The sequence below is a fragment of the Larus michahellis genome, chromosome 4 (genome assembly GCF_964199755.1).
Source record: "Larus michahellis chromosome 4, bLarMic1.1, whole genome shotgun sequence".
Classification (NCBI taxonomy): Eukaryota; Metazoa; Chordata; class Aves; order Charadriiformes; family Laridae; genus Larus; species Larus michahellis.
The window spans coordinates 30,845,477-30,864,470 of record NC_133899.1 but is presented as its reverse complement, the minus strand read 5'-3'; the positions used below and the strand labels follow the sequence as shown (position 1 = coordinate 30,864,470).

At 49.9% G+C, this 18,994-nt stretch overlaps 2 protein-coding genes across 15 annotated transcripts in view; one reads left to right on the top strand and one right to left on the bottom strand.

The window, feature by feature from the left end:
- Positions 1-12,817, bottom strand: part of ZBTB1 (zinc finger and BTB domain containing 1) — a 55,809-nt gene extending 42,992 nt beyond the window's left edge. For 3 of the 11 annotated variants that reach the window (XM_074583770.1, XM_074583765.1, XM_074583768.1), the window contains exon 1: positions 8,866-9,167. The gene's annotated coding sequence lies outside the window, so the exon portion shown is untranslated. Of the gene's footprint in view, positions 1-8,689; positions 8,813-8,865; positions 9,171-9,280; positions 9,497-12,664 lie in introns of those variants that run through there. The other 8 variants (XM_074583767.1, XM_074583763.1, XM_074583764.1 and 5 more) reach the window with 8 other exon arrangements.
- ZBTB25 (zinc finger and BTB domain containing 25) lies at positions 12,512-17,150 on the top strand. 4 transcript variants are annotated; one of them, XM_074583775.1, is made up of 3 exons: positions 12,512-12,826; positions 13,593-13,772; positions 15,009-17,150. In XM_074583775.1, exons 2-3 carry the CDS (start codon positions 13,600-13,602, stop codon positions 16,144-16,146), a joined length of 1,311 nt encoding a protein of 436 aa, XP_074439876.1. In that variant the 5' UTR covers positions 12,512-12,826; positions 13,593-13,599; the 3' UTR covers positions 16,147-17,150. The 4 variants fall into 4 exon arrangements, with proteins under 4 accessions (XP_074439876.1, XP_074439877.1, XP_074439879.1 ...); XM_074583776.1 differs by lacking the exon at positions 12,512-12,826 and adding an exon at positions 12,856-13,048 and having other exon boundaries at positions 15,009-16,872; XM_074583778.1 differs by lacking the exon at positions 12,512-12,826 and adding an exon at positions 13,059-13,362 and having other exon boundaries at positions 15,009-16,872.
- Positions 17,151-18,994: the final 1,844 nt, after the last annotated feature.

Sequence of the window (18,994 nt, the reverse complement as noted above, 5' to 3'; positions counted from 1 at the left end):
GGAGAACTGCAAAGGACAGCAAGCCAGAGAGAGCCACAGTGAGAGAGCCTCGATAAAGACTAGGGGGAAGGGTGTGTGAGTGCTGAGGGTTGCTGTAAGTGAAAGGACTAATTCGTCCTCAAGAGAAAAGAGGAAGAAAACATACCCATTTATGTTAACAAAACCATCCAGAAGAAATCCATTGTATATTGTATCATACCCAGGAGTGTGCATTTGATTTACAGAAGATAAACTTAACCAAGTACAGCCAGACCCAACAGCTAGTCGCTACTCACTTTGGAAAACCTCTACTGATACACATAATCTGTACTAACTGCATAGGGAGGAGGGGTGAGAAACCAAAAGAAGGTATAAAGAATACCCAAATTGAAATGAAAAACTTAAAGCAATAATGAGCATTCGTAACATTTTGAAACATTATTGCAAATAACTATAAGAGATTTGCACAAGTGAAGTACAGGCTAGCAAACAAGTAGCATTTTGTGACTCAATTAAATGCATGGATTGATTTTCAACTGTCCAAAATTTAAACAAAACACACACAAAAACGTTCCCTATTTCTTCTCAGTCCCCTGACAGCTTACATATCCTAGAGGCTGGGAAACGGGTGGAGAAATTCAATTCCACAATTAGCGATGAATTCACAAGTCATAGGCGTTGCCTGGCTTGTTAAGTAGCAAACCTCACGTTAAGTCACCGTTCACCATTCCACGAAGGACTGCAATGGAAGAAATGCGTTCAAGCTCTCAAAACAAGAACACGCTCACTGCACCCAGCGATATTCCCCACTGCCAGTTCATATAGCAGTACCTGTGGATCACCACCAGCACAAGACCTTGACTGGCAACAGAAACCTTGAGATTTGGGTTGAACTACACTGATGATGAGCACCTGAATGGCAGCTGCTCCTGTCCTCTCAACATAATCCTCCACACCCAAAACTCAAGGCCAGCACCCTGCCATAATAATTCTCTGACCAGTTTGGCCCAGTGATGTCCACTGCAGAAATACAACTCGTTGCATGAAATTAATTTAATGGCTTTCTTACTAACTCGCAAAAGGGTGGCTTTGAAAGTAGAAGAATCTCTGAAACAACTTTATGTCTTTCTACAGAAGATTGATTATTGTCCAAGTCACTGGGTAAGTTCAGATGTTTCTGTGAAAAAAAGCAAAGCTCTCAACATCAGGTAATAATAAAAGGGCACTTCATATTCTTCCAAGTGCTAATGTGTTTTGGATCTGAGGTAATTCATTAGATCCTTAAATATAATTCAGTATACTGTATCAAGTATTAAGAACAGCAGCTGCACAATGACAAAGAACTGACTTCAGCTTCCATGTAATAAGAGTGAAAACCAACGAGAAAGTGAGAAGATGCAGTGTAAGGAACCACTGGCCTTTTGGTGTGAACCACCATCAAGACAAGAAAAGGCTCAGGACAGCTTATTTTAATCTCCTCATCCTCCTAACATGGCAAGTTTTGAATGTTTACTTTTTTTTTTTCCAAACCAAAAGCATTCCATCATGTCTTCCAATAGCAAAACAGCAGTACAAGCAGCAAGCCTGTACCGAAAAGGTGGACAGAAACTATCTGCACACGCCTGCAAGAATTGGACATTTCCAAATGGTGGGAACCATCTGGCAGCCACAGGAGTGACAGCACACAAACTTGTCTGGTCGAAGTTTCCTTCTTTTTTGAAAAAGGTGAAAGATATTTCCCCATTTAACAGGTGAACTCTTGCAGAGCTTTCAGCATGTGAGTCCCGATACACAAAACCAACTCATTTTCAATGCCTACCTCCTACCCCCACTCTGGAAAAATACAGCCCCAGCATGAGATCACTTGACCAGGACGGCAAGGTGCTCAGATATGTACCCAGCCTCCATCGTGGTAGTACTACACGTAGGTATTAAAATAGAGTGTTTGAAATTATTTATGTTAATGAAAGTACTGGCATCCTCCCTCTGGATGCTGTATTAACCTGCTGGGTGTAACTATATATTTACAGCTGCCAACGCTTCCCACTATGAGAGCCTGTGTTGGGCTATTTAAAACTTTGACACGTTTCAACCAGCAAAAGCAAAACTGTCCTTCTGAATTGTCTGCTTTGGACTGATGGGTTTTTTTCTTTTTTTTTTCCCCTCCACAGAAAATTCCATCCAAAACAGTTCTAAAAATGAGGCTAAGAAAAAGCTTTCATATATATATATATATTATTATTTTTTCTCTTCCAAAATCTTTGAAGAGAGACTTCATATGGGAGAATGTGCTATATCTTGGATATGTCGTCACGACATAAAAATCTGAATTTGGCCAAGTTATAAACTTGAGGGGGAGAAGAAGATAAGAATTATCAGTTTGTTCACACTTAAGACTTTTGTTAGTTACTAAAATCTCAGATTACAGCCCTGCTGAGAACAGTTCATCCTCCTGCAGCTCCTTTGTACGTGGGGGGCCTGAGCCATCCCACCCATGGTGAAACCCCTCCTTTCATACACAGCTCTGCCATGGTTTTAAACTACAAGAGGGTAGATTCAGACTAGATATAAGGAAGAATTTTTTTTACGATAAGGGTGGTGAAACACTGGCCCATGTTGCCCAGAGAGGTGGTAGATGCGCCATCGCTGGAAACATTCAAGGTCAGGTTGGAGGGGGCTCTGAGAAATCTGATCTAGGTAGAGATGTCCCTGCTCCTTGCAGGGGGGTTGGACTAGATGGCCTTTAAAGGTCTCTCCCAACCCAAACCATTCTATGATTCTATGTGCCACCTCCACAAAATCACGAACCGGCAGCAGGGCTCACTGGAGACTGCTCTGCACCGTGACTCATTGCTGGGTTTTAGCATCCCTCCTGGCAGCCAGAGGGAAAAGATGCCCAGTTCTGGCTTATGAGAGCCAGACCCAGGAGAGGATTTAGTGAAAACACAGGGAAATTGGGAACTGTAAGAAAGATGTGAGACAAAACCTCTGGAAACAGGGATTGCAGGGAGAGGCAGGCTGGGAGGGGAATGCTGAGCTAAGAAGAGGGCAGTGGGATTAGGAAGCAGCTGTGGGGAGAAAAAATGGGTGCAAGGAGGGACTAAAGGGTGGAGGGAAGCTGCTTGGGCAAGGGGATGGGAAAAGCCAAGCTGCAGGGGCCAAGGGGTATAAAAGATGTATAGAAGGGATATAAAAAAAGACATGCTTTTGCTGGGAAACAGACAAGAAAACAATTATAGCATTCACCCATGCAAAACTGGAACTGAACCCTGAATTCCTGGTTCTGCCGTTCCTTTGCCACCAGGCTTGCTGACAAACTCCTTCCCATCAAGAGCAAGCTCTCAGAAAATGATCATTTACCTTTATTTTGTTACTCGAATTGTTCAAATGGCAGAGATAAGCATTTATCACCCATGTGGGTGGTTCAATGCTGCAAACTATTTTTGAAGTTTGCTTTGGAAAAAAAAGCAGGCAGAAGAATAAAAACAGGTCCTTTTTAAAGAAAACCCAAGGTTTCGAAGTTAAGTGTATACACAAGAAATGTCGTAATTAATGCAGGATTAATTCAGCTGCTGTTTATGCATATAATATTATACAGTCTTCCAGCCCTCCTCCTACCAAAGGTTCCCTTCCTTCCTCAGTGCACCCTCTGGATCTGTCCAGGAATGGATCCAAGCAAGAAACAACACAAGATCCCTGCTCATTTGGAGGATGTGAAGTGAAAGAGAGCGGGGGACAAAAAGGAGAATCTCACAGCAATGAACACTGCCTTGGAGAACAGCATCCCATCACCACCAGTGCCAGGACAAGCGATTTCGACTTTTTTTTTATTCTTAATAAGTCTGGCTTGCATTTTGTATGTCCAATTTCTCCACACAGGGAAACGCACAGGCAGCAACTGAGGCCAATGAAAGTTATCCTCTGTACGTACCATCACCAAGTATCTTGGAAAATTAAATGTCTATGCAGGCAGGTTTGTCAATACAGAATTTTTAAGTATTTCTGATCCTTTCTGACTCTTTTCTATTTCAAAAAGAGGAGAAATGCCTGCCACTTGCCCGACAGACTAGCACGCTGCCTTTGTGAAGCACCCAAATACTGTAGTCACAAATGTCACAAGAAAGTCCACGAGGAACGCAACTAACTCCAGCAATGATTGATTTGTGCAGTAAACACAGCCAACAGGCCACGCGGTAAGCAATACTGAACAATGCAGAGGTGTTCTGAAAAAATATGCATCAAAATGTTCTGAAAAGCATCTGATACGAAAATGAAAAGTGAAGATATTTGAGTCAGGTATTTTCACTCTGATTTTCAAACTCAAAGTCCCCCTATGCATTTTATTTTCCAAGTAAATGTTTATTTTTACCCTGCCACGCTTTGATTCAAGCTGTTTCTCTGCCACCAGATTTTTCCTTTTCAAGTCACCACTCAGATATTATTACTATTCAGATGTTACCATAGGCAAGGTAAATTGCACTATTGCACTAACCAAATAAGTTGTCTGTAAGTCTGCTAACAAGAAAGAATGGGTATTTACTATAGCTACGTGTTTTGTGTCATTTCCTCACATTTAAAATTTTCTGAGATGTGTTAAAACTAAAGAAGTAAAAAAAAGTCCTCAAGCAAAGAACTGGTAAAGTTCTTTTGCTAACTTCTCTGTCTTTAAAAAAGACATACCACAAGGTTCAGAATTTAGGAGCCTTTTGGCTCCTAAAATTAGTAGGTGGTTTTCAAAACCCAGCATTTCCACTGCTGAGCAGGCAAAAACAGAGTGCTTACATGCTTAGTTACTGGCTGCTTTTCTTTGGAAACCAAGAGCAGCCTGGACAAAAGTATACTAAATGAGTGGAGAATTTGGTGCTAATAGAAAATGAGACTGGAAAACCTCAAGAAAGCAACGCCCAGTTATCCAGAGAAACAAGCGCGTGGGCAGCAAAAAGCAAATTCCCCATCGGTGTCTGACACCGTTTCCCACCCTGGCGTGGGTTCCCAAGAACTCTCCTCCTTAAAGAGTTATTTTGTCTCTGTGGGTCAGATCCACCAAAAAATGTGGATTCCTAAGTGACAGCATTTGGATGCTCAGGAGAAAATCCTGCACGACATGTCTAAATTCTTCGCATGATGCCTGAGAAGCTTAGGAGTTCAGCTAGTGCATCGGACACAGAGTGGTCAACAGGCTACAACTTTTATCTAAACACACTCAAGAGGAAGCACCTGAGACTGTTCTGGTACCGTAGAATCCAAGAAGGTGTGTCAGTGTACACAAGCGTTGCAAAAACAGCAAAGAACTTGGGGGCAGGTGACCACTGCCCACTTCAACAGCGGGTATGGATAAGATGCAGTTTGCATTGCAAGCATAGCCTTGATCATGAATTAAAACAATTATGGGAATTCCGTGCACTGCCAGGGAAAAGCTAATTAAGCTCCATTATTCAGGCTACGTAGAACTAAAGGTATAATTTATCCTCCTCCCATAGCCCTTCCAATCAGCTGCCTTCAGGCGTGCTAGTTGTGAAGCCGTTTCCAATGATGTAGATACTCATCTCCAGACACATCCTGATGGCTGAATCAACTCATTTTAAACAGACTTGTGGCCAACGTATATCTGGTGGTTGGCAAAAAACAAGTTTCAGCTGACACTTGGGCTAGACCTGAACCAGGGAAAGATGCTCCAAAGCCCCCAACCACGAGCCATCGGAGCCACTCGATCCCCTCCTCAACAGGCAGTTCTCCGCTGATTCAGCATCCGTGTCCGCAAATGAGAAACAGCCATCAAAATTTAGCAAGTTATGATTCTCAGCTGCTAATTGAGAATTAGTTAAGTTGTTCTTGGGTAAGAGCGCTCCCTGAAAGACAAGGAATAAGGTGTCAAAAAAGCATGAGTGAGTAAATTAAGAAAACAGAGTTCACACTAAAGCCCCACCTCAACTTCAAACACCTTTATATCAGATCGATGGAGTAAAAGTACTAGAGAGAGCTTATGCAGTCTTTTAAAGTAACTTGCTAGCCACAAAAGATTACTCTAGAAAGTCACAGTTATCTTTTATCTGACACCTTTACAGTTGTAAAAAGTTGTCAGGCAACATGGTAATGATACGTTTAGAAGAAACAATTAGTGGGGAAAAAAATTATGACACCCCATTAATGCCTTGTAGCAGAGAGATGAGCCTTTTTATCTAGGCTGTCCAAGTTACCCTAACTTTCAATTTCAGGACATCTTAGTGGTTTAGCCATCTCTCGAGACCCTCAAATGGAGATACACGTGCCTTCCAGGAAAGCATACTTGGCTAAATACAAGTCATATTTTGGCATAACAACTTGCTGGATGCACATGAACGAAGCACGGTACCTTGTGACACACAGGTCAGACTACAGATTTCGTTGGCTCTTTCTGGTCCTAAATGCTTCACGTTTTACTTGCAGCACATTAAAAAAACGAACAAACAAACAAAAAAAATGCTGCTAAGGTCTCCATCCAATGAAACAGGTTTAATATGGGGGGGAAAGGCAACAACCAGCTAATTATAGAGTTTTGCAATGGCACAACATGCACAAAGAAAAAATTACCAGACAAATTTGAGGATATAAATGGTCTTCATGCAAATTATGTCAGCTGTTGTGCCCACACACCATCTCTGCAGCAGAACTCTTTGAGTGACGGTGTTTACCGTGCCCAAGCAGAGGCAGGACAGGACAACCCAACCATTGGGGAACCACCGGTCAAACTGAAAAATGCACAGGCGGCTTCTCACGCTACCTGCGTGTAAGGTCCAGAAGGGCTCTAGTGAGAGGTCCAGCTGTGACGACTACAAGAAAGGACACCGGGATTTTTATCAGGAAACTTTCATTATCTCAATTCTGAGCAGCTATTTTGTTTCCATACAGCAGATCAGTAACTGCTAAGGCTTTGTCCATCCCAGAATTTCAGGGCTGTCCACTGTCAGCAGCAATGGAAATCTGTGAAAGAAGCTATCAGTCTTACACATTCAAGCCAGAAGGCACTGAAAACCCAAGTCACTGGCTGACACGAGCACTCTCAACGCAATTGCTGCAAACTCCTGTAACAACAGTGACAACATGGCATGAAGAAATGACTTGTGCAAGCAGAGCTGGAGTCTGGGATCTTATTCCACATAAAACTTTCCGGCTACCAGGAAGAAGGGGCTTCTATTACTTCTACAAGCTTCCCACGCAGCACCAACCCATGTCTTCATTATCTACATCGTCCTGCAGCCACCCCTCATCCATTCAGCCCCCCCGGTGCCTGCTGGCTCCCTGCTACCTCAAACAGCAGCAGAGTGCAACGAACATGACTTGTTACTCCTCGGGTTTTCTGGCCAGTCATCCAAAAATCTCTCCACAACCTCGTCAACTTGCTACGCTGCTGCCTTGGAAAATCTCTGCCAGCGCTGCAACCGTTCGCGTTTGGCCGGTTTTCCCCACGGCCATATGGTCTCAACGCCTCTCCCCCGCTTGCCATAAAAGCTGCAGTTGTAATTCGGTAAAAATGAGAAGCCCGCATCCCCCCTGCTCACGGCTGCTGTGTGGGTTTTTCCAAGAGCTGTAATGAGGAATGTTAAACAAACACCTTTAATTAAAGGAATGTTTGTTTAATGTAATTAAATGCCTAAGGAACACCACACTGTTGCAGCCCTCAGTAGTTCTGCAGTATGTGCTATACCTTGCGATACTCTAGTGCAAGGGAAATAATGCAAGCAAATGACATAATCCGGCAGGAAATATCCAAATACTAAGCAGCATCCAACCCAGGCTATCTATTTACCAATGCCTACGTGTCAAGAGGAACCGGCACTCGTCTATCAGCCGAAAAATAGGCCAAACTTGGGAGTCTGAGTTACAAAAAAATCCTGAAAAAAAAAAGAAAGGAATAAAAGCCCAGCCCCAAACCCACAGTGTTTTCAGTCCCCTTTCCTCTGTTCTTTTTACTACCTTTCTATCCGGGAAGAAAAGAGGAGTCCTTTGAGGGACAAGACTTTCGACACTGCTCCCAGAGCGACACAGGGCTTGTTTTTAAGTGACAAAACTATTCCCCTTCCTTCCCAGCCGCCTCCAAGGCGATCCCGTGCCCTGCCAGCCCCGAGTGAAACCCAAGTCTCCCGCCTGGCAGGGTGGAGCATTCCCTCCAGGCTGCAGCTCAGTTTTTCGCTAAACTACTGCAACTCACTCGAAGTTTTCAGGGTTGCTTTTGTGGGTTTCTTTTTGTTGGTTTTTTTTTTTTTTTAAAGAAAGAAAAAAAAAAAAAAAGAGAAGGCAGCTCGGACCCGCCGGCCTGCTGGCGGGAGGGGTGGCGGGACGGGTCTAGGCGGCGATAACGGCACTCGAGATGTTTAACGTGACTCGAAGCCCCAGAGTAAATAGGGCAGCGCGGTGCCCTTCCCCGCCTCACGCCCCCGCACCTCCCTAGGCCGCTTCTCGTTTTCCAGCGCCGGCGCCCCGGCCCAGCGCCGCAGCATCCCCCGACCCCCCCACCCCGCCCCCCCGCTTCCGCAGGGCCCCGCCGCCGCCGGGCGCCGCGCCCGCCTCCGCCGCCCGCCCCGCAGGTGGAGCGCGGCGGGAGAACCGCGCCGGACCCGCCGCTCGGCCCTCGCCAAGCCCGGGCCGCGCCGCGCCTCGCCAGGCCGCCGGGCGCAAGGTCACCGCGGCGGCCGCCGGCCAGGGACCGGCCGCCGTCTTGGAAAGCCCCTACCTGGCAGCGCCGCGCCACTATGGCGGGCCGTGCCGGGCCATGCCGCGGCCGGCGCCGCTCGGCACTTCCCACCTCCCGCCGCCGGCGGAGCTGCGGCCGCCGCGCCGCCTCCCCCCCCCACCCTCCCCTCTCCCGCCCCTTCCCCAGAGCGCGGAGGGGCGCGCAGCCCCGCTTACCCGCGGGGAGAGGAGCAGGAGGAGGCGGCGGCCGCCGAGGGGGAGCTGCCCGCGCCGCTCCCGCCGCTGCTGCTGCTGCTGCTGCCGCCGCGGCTGCAACAAAGGACTTCCGCCCCGCCGCGCCTGCTGCTGCCGCAGCGCCGGCTCCGCCGCGACCGCACGGAGCCGGACCCCTCCCCTCGGCGGCCGGCGGCTCCCGGCCCCGCCGCTGCCAGCGCTGCTGCGCCGCCGCCAATGCCGGGGCCCGGCGGGCGGCTCCCTGCCGCGCTCCCCTCTCCTCCCATGCCGCCGGGGCGGCGCGGCGCGGCGCGGCCCGGCCCGGCGCTGCCGGCGCCCCCCTCCCCATGTGCCGCAAGCCCGGCCCCTCCGATGTCCCCCCCCTCCCCGACACCCCCCGGCGCGCATGGCGGGGGACCTGGAGCGGCGCATCCTCCGCCCCGGCGGGACCCCCGCTGCCGGCCCCCGCGGAGACCCCGCCGGAGACCCCCCTTCCCCGAGCAGCCGGTCTGCCCCCGCAGATGGGGGTGTCCTCTCCTTTTTCCCCTCAAAGCAGCCGTGACTGGTGGCAACGGGGAAGTGTCGGTTACCCATGTGGAGTTCTCTACTCGCAGCCCTACGGCCTCCTCTGTGTGACAGTTTAATTGCAAGTTGCAAGAAAAGCAACTGGGAGTTGCATGAAAAAGTATTTCCTTTTTGCTGCGATTTCACACGTTAATATCACCACCTTCCCTCTGGGAGTTTTAGGATGATGCAGGGAGCGCAGGGGCTGGCAGCTACTGCCATGCTTTATCGCAGATCCCGAGGACAGCTCTTTTTTTAATTCCTTTCTCCCTGGGAGCTTTCCCAGGCCCTCTTCCCATCGCTCTCTGGACCTCTCCCATCTAACAACATCCAGCTCCTCTCGAACCGGCCCGTGTGAGCAAAAGGGATTTCCTGACGCCGGGGGCAGCTCCCCTGCTACCTGCCACAGGGCTGCGAGAAAACATCTGCCAGGTCAGGCTTTCCTCACGGTCTTGCCACTTGACTTTTCCACCCCCAAAGTGACATTTGCCATTCAGCGCAAGCATCGGAAGTGTTTAATCTTCACAGCCCCTTCATTCGGACACAGTTTCTAGAGATACCGCTAGTTTTATGTTTGCTGCAAACTATCTGAGATACCTCTCAGCTCCAGGCAAACCGAAGGGGAAAATTTTATTGTAGCAAAGTTAAGAGATCTGATTACAAGTTTGAAAATGACAAAAGTAACCAAAAAAAAGCACAACAAAATAAAGCGCACCAATGTTAAAATGTACCGGCACCAATCCCTGCTTCAATGATTCCCAAGGTTTTCCTGCAGCATCCTTCCACTGTGAAAGCAAACAGGACTAGAATCCTAGTTTCCAAATGGGACATCATCTGGGTCTGTCTGGGGATTTTCTAAGCGCTACGGAATAAAAGTGGAGCTTTCAAAATGTGTCTCAAAAAAATCCCCTCATTTCCTGCCTCACCATGCCGCAGCCTTGGCTGAAGGGAAAAAAACCTCTGTGGCTATAAGGCGCCAGGCCCTGCGAGAGGTGGAGGGACCCCCACAGTGCAACTTCTCTGTAGGTTTTCCTGTTTTATAGGAAGTTAAATAAATGGCCTCCATAAGCTGACACAGTCGCGGTTTTCAAATGACGCTGAAAAGTTGTTTTCCGCACGGTTTAAGGGTCTTTTTCTCCCCAGCTCCTTACAGATGTCAGGGCAGCATAAGCACAGAGCGCCCATGCGGGGCTCATGCAGCCTCTCGCTCCGTCCCAGCCCTCCCATGTGCGTCACACCGGGAGCTCCTGCCACCTCCGGTAAGATGGGGCACAAGGCAGCTCCCCCCTTTTCACAGACTCCATTCTCTCGGTGCCCTCCCACCAAACTTGCCTTTCTAATTTACTTTTTTAATTATTATTTTCTGGCCACAGAGGAGGAGTGAGTAGAAGTGCTCATCAAGATAGCTGCGATTATCTCCTGGTCTCTTATTTGACCCATCAGCGTAGGCTGTATCAGTTTATATCTGCCAAGGCATATGATATCACCGCCTGCATTTTATAGCAAAACACCAAATTTCGTTTCTCATTGTTGCTTCCATCATTTTGGCTCCAGTTTCTCTGAAGCTCTTCAAAGTCCTCTTTGGACCAGAGTCAACCTAAATAACATGTAAATAATTAATCATTTAAATAAATAACATGCCATCTGCAAATAGCAAGTCACTCTGCATGCGGGTTAATAAATATGTTAAATAACCCAGAACGGAGTACAAAACCTTGAGCCACCTACTGCCAACCTTTTGGGGGAAGAAAAGCGGCTACCGGTATTTATGGGAGCAGTGGGATTATAGTTCCATCGACTCTCAATCCTGCTGCTGCGCAAACACAGGAGGGAAAGATGGTCCCCGAGCTCTTTGAGCATTTTTATTTAAAACAGAAGAAATAAAACACAGAACAATGGCAAAGAGAAAGCTGTACTGGCCACTGGGAGAAGCAGCAAACACTGCATGGAGGAAAACACTTTGGAGCCTACGCTTCGTCTTATCTCAGCCCATCTCCATCCTCTGCCCAGGCTCAGCCCAGGCTCAGGCCACCTCGAGGCACCACTGGAAACAGCCCCACAAATGCTGGATTCCAGGGGGGGCAGGGGCATTTTTTGCCCTAAAGATTCAGGAACAGCCCAATTAAAAAAAAAAAATCACAATTACAGGACTGCAATAGGAAAGTCAACTGCAAAGTATGAAACGCTGAGAGAAAACCCAGAGGGATGATCCAAATGTCTTCTGCAGAGGCCCTGAGCCAGGAGAGACACCGAGGAGGCAGGCATGATAGATCTCTGAAACTGCACCAAAAAAACATCTAGAAAGCACACAAACAGCGATTTTCACTGCCTTTTCCTGCCAAAAAAAAACCACCAGTGGACATCAAATTAACCTGGTGACAGCAGGAGGCTTGCAGGGACCTGAAGTTTAAGCAGGTTCAGAAAGCAATTTGTTAAAATTCATGGGAAAGATGCCTCAAAGATTGTACTGAACGCCACAGGGCAGGCTGTGGCTCAGGGGGACAGACCAGGATCCTCAGGGTGGGGGTGACACTGCCTGCCTGAACCCCCTCCTCTGCCTGCGCCCCTTTCTCTGCCTGCGCCCCCTCCTCTGCCTCTGCCCCCTCCTCTGCAGGGCCCTGCTGCACCCAGCTGCAGCCCGACCCAGCGTGGCTGCTCTCGCCCAAAATAACCCCTGGTTTAAAAATTAATAAGAGATTGGAGGAGGCCTGAGAGAGAAATGGTGCGTCCACAGGATTCACCGGTGGTTAAAGAAAGCACTGAGGCCGCAGACGTGGGGGGGGGGAAGCCAGATCGTATCTCCACGTCCATTTTCATGAGCAGGCAGACCGGGGAGGCGCCTGTTACAGAGGTTTTTTCTGTTAAAAACACCAAACCAACACACACACACACCAAAAAAAAGCACCCCTCCACCAAGATCCGAGGGGCTCAGCAGATGACGCTCTGTCGCGGGGTGATTTAAGAAGCGAAGTCCCCCCAGCCCCGGGTGGGGTCTCTGGCAGCGCAGAGGAAAACACCCCCAAAAGCCCCACTCGGGGGTGAGCACGGTCCCTCCCTCAGGGGCTGCGGCCGCCCGCTGCAGTGGGGTGCGGTGCGGTGCGGTGCGGTGCGCGCCGCCGGCAGCCGGGCAGCGCCGCGCCCATCCCATCCCATCCCATCCCATCCCATCCCATCCCATCCCATCCCATCCCATCCCACCGCCGGGCCGCGCAGCAGCCGCGCAAGGGGCCGCCCTCACTTTTTCCAGGCGAAGCGGCGCGGCGGGGGCGGCGCGGCTCGGCTCGGCCCGGCCCATCCCGCCCCGGCGGCGGCGGCGGCAGCAGCAGGAAGCGCGGGGCTGGGGGGGGGGCAGCACCCACCCCATCCGCCGGGCCGGGCTCAGCGCGGCGCTTCCGCGCGGGTAAGCGGTTGCGCGGGCGTGGGGGAACCGCGGGGGCCGGGCCGGGCCGGGCCGGGCGGGGCGGGCGCTGGTTAGGCTCCCCCGGGGATGCTGCGCTCGCCACCTCCCCCCGCTGCTCACCCCCTTCCCCCCCCACCCCCCCCAAATAATTTTCATCTGAAACAATAGGAAATATCAGCATTTGTTTGCAAAGGGGCCGCTGGCGAGGCCGGGCGGCGCGGGGTGAGGGCGGCTCGGCACAATAGGGGCTTTGTTGGGCGGTACAGGGCCCCTCTGTGAGCGGCCGCCGCCAGCCCCGCTCCCCCGCCGCGGCGGCGGCTCCGGGCCCCGGGAGCGCGGGGAGCGGTGGCTTCAGGGGCTCCGGGCAGCGCGGGGAGCGGTGGCCCAGCGCGGTCGGTGGGGCGGTAGAAAGCACGATCCGAGGCCAGAGGGAAAGCGCCGGCCGCGATTCAAGTCGGTGCCGGTGCGCCGCGGGGCGTTGTTAAATTTGTAGAAGAAACAGCTCTGCTTGTAGCCGGGACGTGGAAAAGTCACGAGTAGGTTTTGAGCTCAGGGAACGTGGGGTTGTTTGGGCACTGGTGGTGGTATCTGTAAGAGAAATTATTAAATCGGGGGTCAGGGACCATCTGGAGGCGGGAAGAGGCTCTGCGAGGCCGTGCTCTGTGCTGGGCGCCCGTCTGGTTTCAGTGGTGAGAAACACACATTTGAGCCTTCGGGAGCTCCGTGATTTCTTCATGAGATGAACATCTCGTTCTCTTGCTCTCAGGCACGCCATGGATACGACCGGCCACAGCGTCCTCCTCCTCCAGCAGCTGAACATGCAGCGGGAGTTTGGCTTTCTGTGTGACTGCACAGTTGCCATTGGAGATGTTTACTTCAAAGCCCACAGAGCGGTGCTCGCTGCTTTTTCAAACTATTTTAAGATGATATTTATTCATCAGACGAGGTAAGGACAGACAGCTCTCCTCCTGCCTGTTAACTACTCTGCTCAGCTTTCCCCTTTTTCCCCTTTCTTAAGGTATTAAAGTCTAAAAGAGCATAAGTGGGGATGTTAGATGGTCTGAGATTATTTTCCTAACCCAGCACAAGCCTCGTCTCTCTAAACATTCCCAGTCCAGAATGTGCTGTCCTTTAAAACCACCCTCTTAGTCAGCATACACCAACATCAGGCCCTGCATTTTGGAGATGAGACATTTGCGTGACCAGAGAAAATAAACATGTAAGTACCATGGTCCTCCTGCAGTGAGACCTCACAGATTGGCAATCTAGGGGTGTGCAGGTACCTCCTGCCCATAAGCAGCGCGTCCATTGCTTTGCGTTAGCTTGTAGGCAAGCTTGCTGGGTGGGACTGTCCCTTCTGGTAGGAACCTATGGGCTTGAAGCAATCGAGAAGCCATAGCCTTATCGCTGTTCTGCGCTTCAGACTCTTGCAGATAAGGCCCGAGACTGAGATCATCAATTTATTTCAAGCTGCTGTTCAGATGCTTCACCTGGCTGGGTCAGGAGTGGTTCTGCAGGTATAACGATGGCGGTGCCAAGGTCTAATCTCGCCTCTGAGCTGGAGCTTGCTGCTTGTAATCGATTAAACCCTTCTCCATTCCCTTTCCTTTTTGAGGGCCGTGGCCCCCAGCACCTTTGCAAGGTAATTGTTCGCCATTGGCCATGTAGCCCTTCGGCTGGAAGTGAGAAGATCAGTTAATTTCCTTTCTGATAGACGTTGTTTACTGACACTTAAGTGCAAAGCTCATAAAGATTACACAGTCGCGGCAGCTGAATTTATTACTTAAGCACACAAGTATTCTTTGCCTCGTATTACTGGAGTGGCACACACCGGTGACGTGTGGCTTGCATGGCATGGCTGCAGTACCGTGCAGCAGCAATTGGCTGTGCGGGCGAGTGACGGGCTGACCGGGGGCCGGCCGCCCTCGCCGTCCCTGGCTGCGGTTGTGTGCACGGTCGTTATAATCGCAGGGATAAACACACGCTCGGGCACTTTGCTGTGCAAACAGGGCACGTGCCCTTCCGCAGGTGTTGGTGGGGAGCGCTGCTGCTTGCGGCCCGGGAGGCAGGCAGCAGCCTGCGCACTCTCACGGCAAACGGCGGAGCCAACGAGCGAGCAGGTTAGTGAATCGGGACTGTAATTTGGAGCCCTGTATGTACTTAATCATCTGTCTTGTTTCAGCGAATGCATAAAGATTCAGCCTGCGGACATCCAGCCTGACATATTTAGTTACTTGTTGCATATCATGTACACGGGGAAAGGGCCAAAGCAGAGCGTCAGCCAGAGCCGACTGGAGGAGGGCATCCGCTTTCTCCACGCAGACCACCTCTCCCATATCGCCATCGAGATGAACCAAGTGTTCTCCCCAGAGCCCGTCCAGTCTTCAAACTTGTACGGCATCCAGATCTCGACCGCCCACAAACCGGCGAAGGAACGCCTGGGAGCGAAGGAGAATCTGCCCAAGGCGGGCAGCAGGTCCACTGCCCAGGGCGACCACCCGCAGCTCCAGCTCTCTCTGGCCATCGGCCTGGACGACAGCTCCCTCGACCAGCAGGTCGCTCACCCTTCTGCTCAGCCCGCTGCTCTCGCCAAGCCGGTGGAAGAGCGTCCGAAGCTCTCAGTCTCCATAAAGCAGGAGAGGTGCGACTCGGAGCCCGTGGTGTCCCAGAGCTGCACCCCTCCTTCTCCGGAGGTAGCAAGCCCCGTCTTTGCTAAGGCCAGCCTCAAGGTGCACCTGTGTCACTACTGTGGGGAGCGTTTTGACTCCCGGGGTGGGCTGCGGCAGCACTTGCACACCCACGTCTCGGGCTCGCTGCCGTTCGGCGTGCCGGCCTCTATCCTGGAGAGCAGCGACCTGGGGGAAGTCCAGCCTCTGGCTGAGGACAGGGAAGCTGGGGATGGCCACCGGCTCGGGGCCTTCCTTCTCAAGGAGGATGAGCATCAGCTGGAGCATCCGAGCTGCAGCGACCTGGAGCCTCTGCAGATCGGCCAGCTCTCCCTCATCTCCAAGGACCACGAACCGGTGGAGTTGAACTGTAACTTTTCTTTCTCAAGGAAGAGAAAAATCAGTTGCACCGTCTGCGGCCGCACGTTTTTCCGGAAGAGCCAGCTGCTCGAACACATGTACACGCACAGAGGGAAACAGCACAAATACAGCCGCTGCCAGCGGCTGGAGAGCCCCGCGACCCCCAGGTTTCATCCTTACTGTGACAGCGAGAGCGTGGGGAAAAGCTCCAGTTTATCCCAAGAGCACTTAGATGAATGTATACTGGAGTCGGATCTCATCCAAGAAAGCGTTGATACGATCCTGGTAGAGTAGTTCTCCCCCTGTGTAGCCTTTAGGTGCTGAAACGGGATATTTTGGCATTTACCACCTAGTGAGCGGCGACTTGCCGCAGCTCATTTTCTTCAACCACTGTTCCCATCGCCTCTGAGATAACTGTGGAGAACTGTGTACTTTGATTTGTGTACTTGCCTTTTTACTTCTCTAACTTTTAAACTCAAGCTAATCCCCACCTCAGTCCTTCTTGGAAGCCTCTGTGTAACTCAGTTACATTTTTTGTAAATGTAAACTTACTCCTGCTCTGCTTTACTAGAGTTAAGACTGTGTTGCTGGGTGTGAGGTTTAAACATCGTCTGATACGCTGCGCGGTGCCTAGGACTGTTTGTATCCTGTAGAATTGCTGTTCTGAAACTAGATGGAGGGAAATGTAGAGGGAAATATGTATTGTGTTTCCCAAACAGTTTGGTTATAATTAAAATATATGTCTCAAGGAGATAAATCCTGAAGTTCGTGTTGTGTAACTGCAGTTAATAAATCTCCGCATAAATACATGCGGGACCCATAAGGCTGGTCTTTTCAAGGGAACTGGTGGCGTTGCCGTAGGGGTGGCAACCTTTGCTTTGACAAGCCCTGGCGTCCTCATCAGTACAATCTTCTAAATTTCCTTTTTAGACTCAAGTGGAGTCTAAAAGTGCACCCTTTTTTCCTCATTCCCACTCCTCCCTTGTCAAGCGCTACTGCATGAGCAGAGACAAATTTTAATGCCCCTCTTGGACCAAGTCCCATTATTGGACTGTATTTTCTCTGCATGGAGGAATGAAAGCTGTAAAAGTGTCCTCTCCTGTCGGAGAGGAGGCACATAAGTCTTTACAGGATTAAATGCCACATATGGATTTTCTCATGGAAAATGATTTCTGACTCTATAAACAGCTTGGAGCAAACACATTCTTAAATATTGCAATCTGTATATTTGCTAAGAGCAAACATATAATGTGCTATTTCTTCTCTGCTTATGGAGACACCATAAAATGGTAAAATGCAAGCTTTTTGCCTTTCATTTATCATTACTTGATATCTGAAGAGTAATAACTTATCCAAGAGGAGTTTAAAATTGTATGTGTTCCTCCTGGATTCGTGTTTTGTCCCTCTGTATTTTTCACCTGAGATACCCCAGGCTTCCAACCAGATGGGCTCCAACCCATCCCTCAGCAGATGCTCCTAATCAGAAGGCCCCAAAGAGGCACATGAAGTTCTTACAGCGCAGTTTCTTTCGCAGTGAAGAGCGAAAGCCTTGCGAGCTGCTCCCGTAATCTCATTACCCAGTTTTTGAGAAGCTGGAGGCTCCCTGCCAGTCCTGGTGGAGTTGAGTCATTGCCTTCGGAAAGGGGGAGCCTGAACAATGGTGAGAACAGTTTATTGTCAAAATGCCCACTCCAAAGCTCTTTGTAGTCAGGACCCTTGAGCTGTCTTCTTTGAAACTGTCCTGGAGCAAGAGCTGCAATTAAATCGCTGCTGAATTAAAAGACCATCTGAGGTCTTCGTAAAGGCGGCTGCTGCTTCTCCTGGGCAGGGAGCTGCACACTCCAGGGGATGGATTGGCCACTGAGGGCTGCCAAATTGTGTTTTAAGACAAAGGGAAAAAACAAACAGCCTGTGAGCCTGCCCGGATGATGTTACAAAATGCACGCTGTGGTTTGGTGTGTGCTCGCCTGCGAGACCAAGTGCTCCTCTCGCTGTGTGTACCCATTAAGGCCGCGCTGGTGTGAAAGGATTTTAACTCTGCTTAAAAAGCCTTTCTTTAAAACAAGCAAACAAACAAACAAACAAAGAAAACCCTGCCGACATCCAGGCCTGCAAACGCACGGAGCGAGTCTCCTGGAGTGTTTCCTAGAAGAGAGTCTTCTGGGTCTCTCCCAGGGCTAACGGCATCAGCTAAATCACATCCCGCACAGACCGCTTATAACTAGGGCAAATGCCCTCCAGCTTACACTGACCTCTATTTCTACATGACGGTTAAAAAAAAATTAAAATGGCGTTTTATAGTCATTCCCTCGTTACGTGTGACACTGTACTGAGTGGGCTGGCTTCTCCTGGCGCTGCTTCCTTTATTCGGGTTCCTACATTTAATGTAAGAACAGAGAGGAGTGAGTGTCTGCTGGGTTGGGTATAGCTGTAGAAAACGGCTAAAAGTGACTTTTCAGACTATTGAGTAAGTAGACACGAGCACCTTGGAACTTCAACTAGACGCCTAACTTGCCTGAACTAATTGATATTGAAAGTCAAACAGCTCTTGATGTCTCTGCAAAGATAAGGGGCAGTGGTAACAGAGCTCGGTGTTGGGGACAGCAGGGGGGACAAGCAAGCAGCAGGGCCCGAAGGCATCTCTGGGACATGCTGCTCCTCTTCAGATTTGTGGCCAGGATTGTTTTGCTCACTTGGCCATTAAAAGGGAGCTTTAATGAAAGCTGCGAGCTCGGGTAGGAGATCCAAATGTTTATCAGTGTATGTCTTGTAGGAGCGGCTCCATTGTACTGACTGCAAATACAGCAGTAAAGCTGAAGTACTGAAATCAGCACTGTGTTCATGTACGTGTTCAGTACGTCTTTGAAAAGTCACAACTGTAAGTGATCTGTTTTTAGTTGTCACACCACTTTTTAGGGTGCACTTTAGCTAAGCTTTGCGGTACTGAACATCTGTGACATCAAACGTCTGCGAAAGGCAGTTTTTGCATCACTTGCAATCCAAGACATGCATTTTCAGCAGTTTTCTACTGCAAACGTTAAAGCGCTGTTATAATTAAAGCAGTAGGAAAAGCCTGAGAGACAGAAGTCATCAGCTCTGAGTTACGTTAACTTGAAAACATCATTCTTTCTAAGTCTTATGA

Bases quoted from the DNA above. Each gene is read 5' to 3' on its own strand.
- ZBTB25 (XM_074583775.1), top strand. From the start codon at position 13,600: ATGGATACGACCGGCCACAGCGTCCTCCTCCTCCAGCAGCTGAACATG. The intron at 13,773-15,008 runs GTAAGGACAGAC...GTCTTGTTTCAG, and splicing joins ATATTTATTCATCAGACGAG to CGAATGCATAAAGATTCAGC.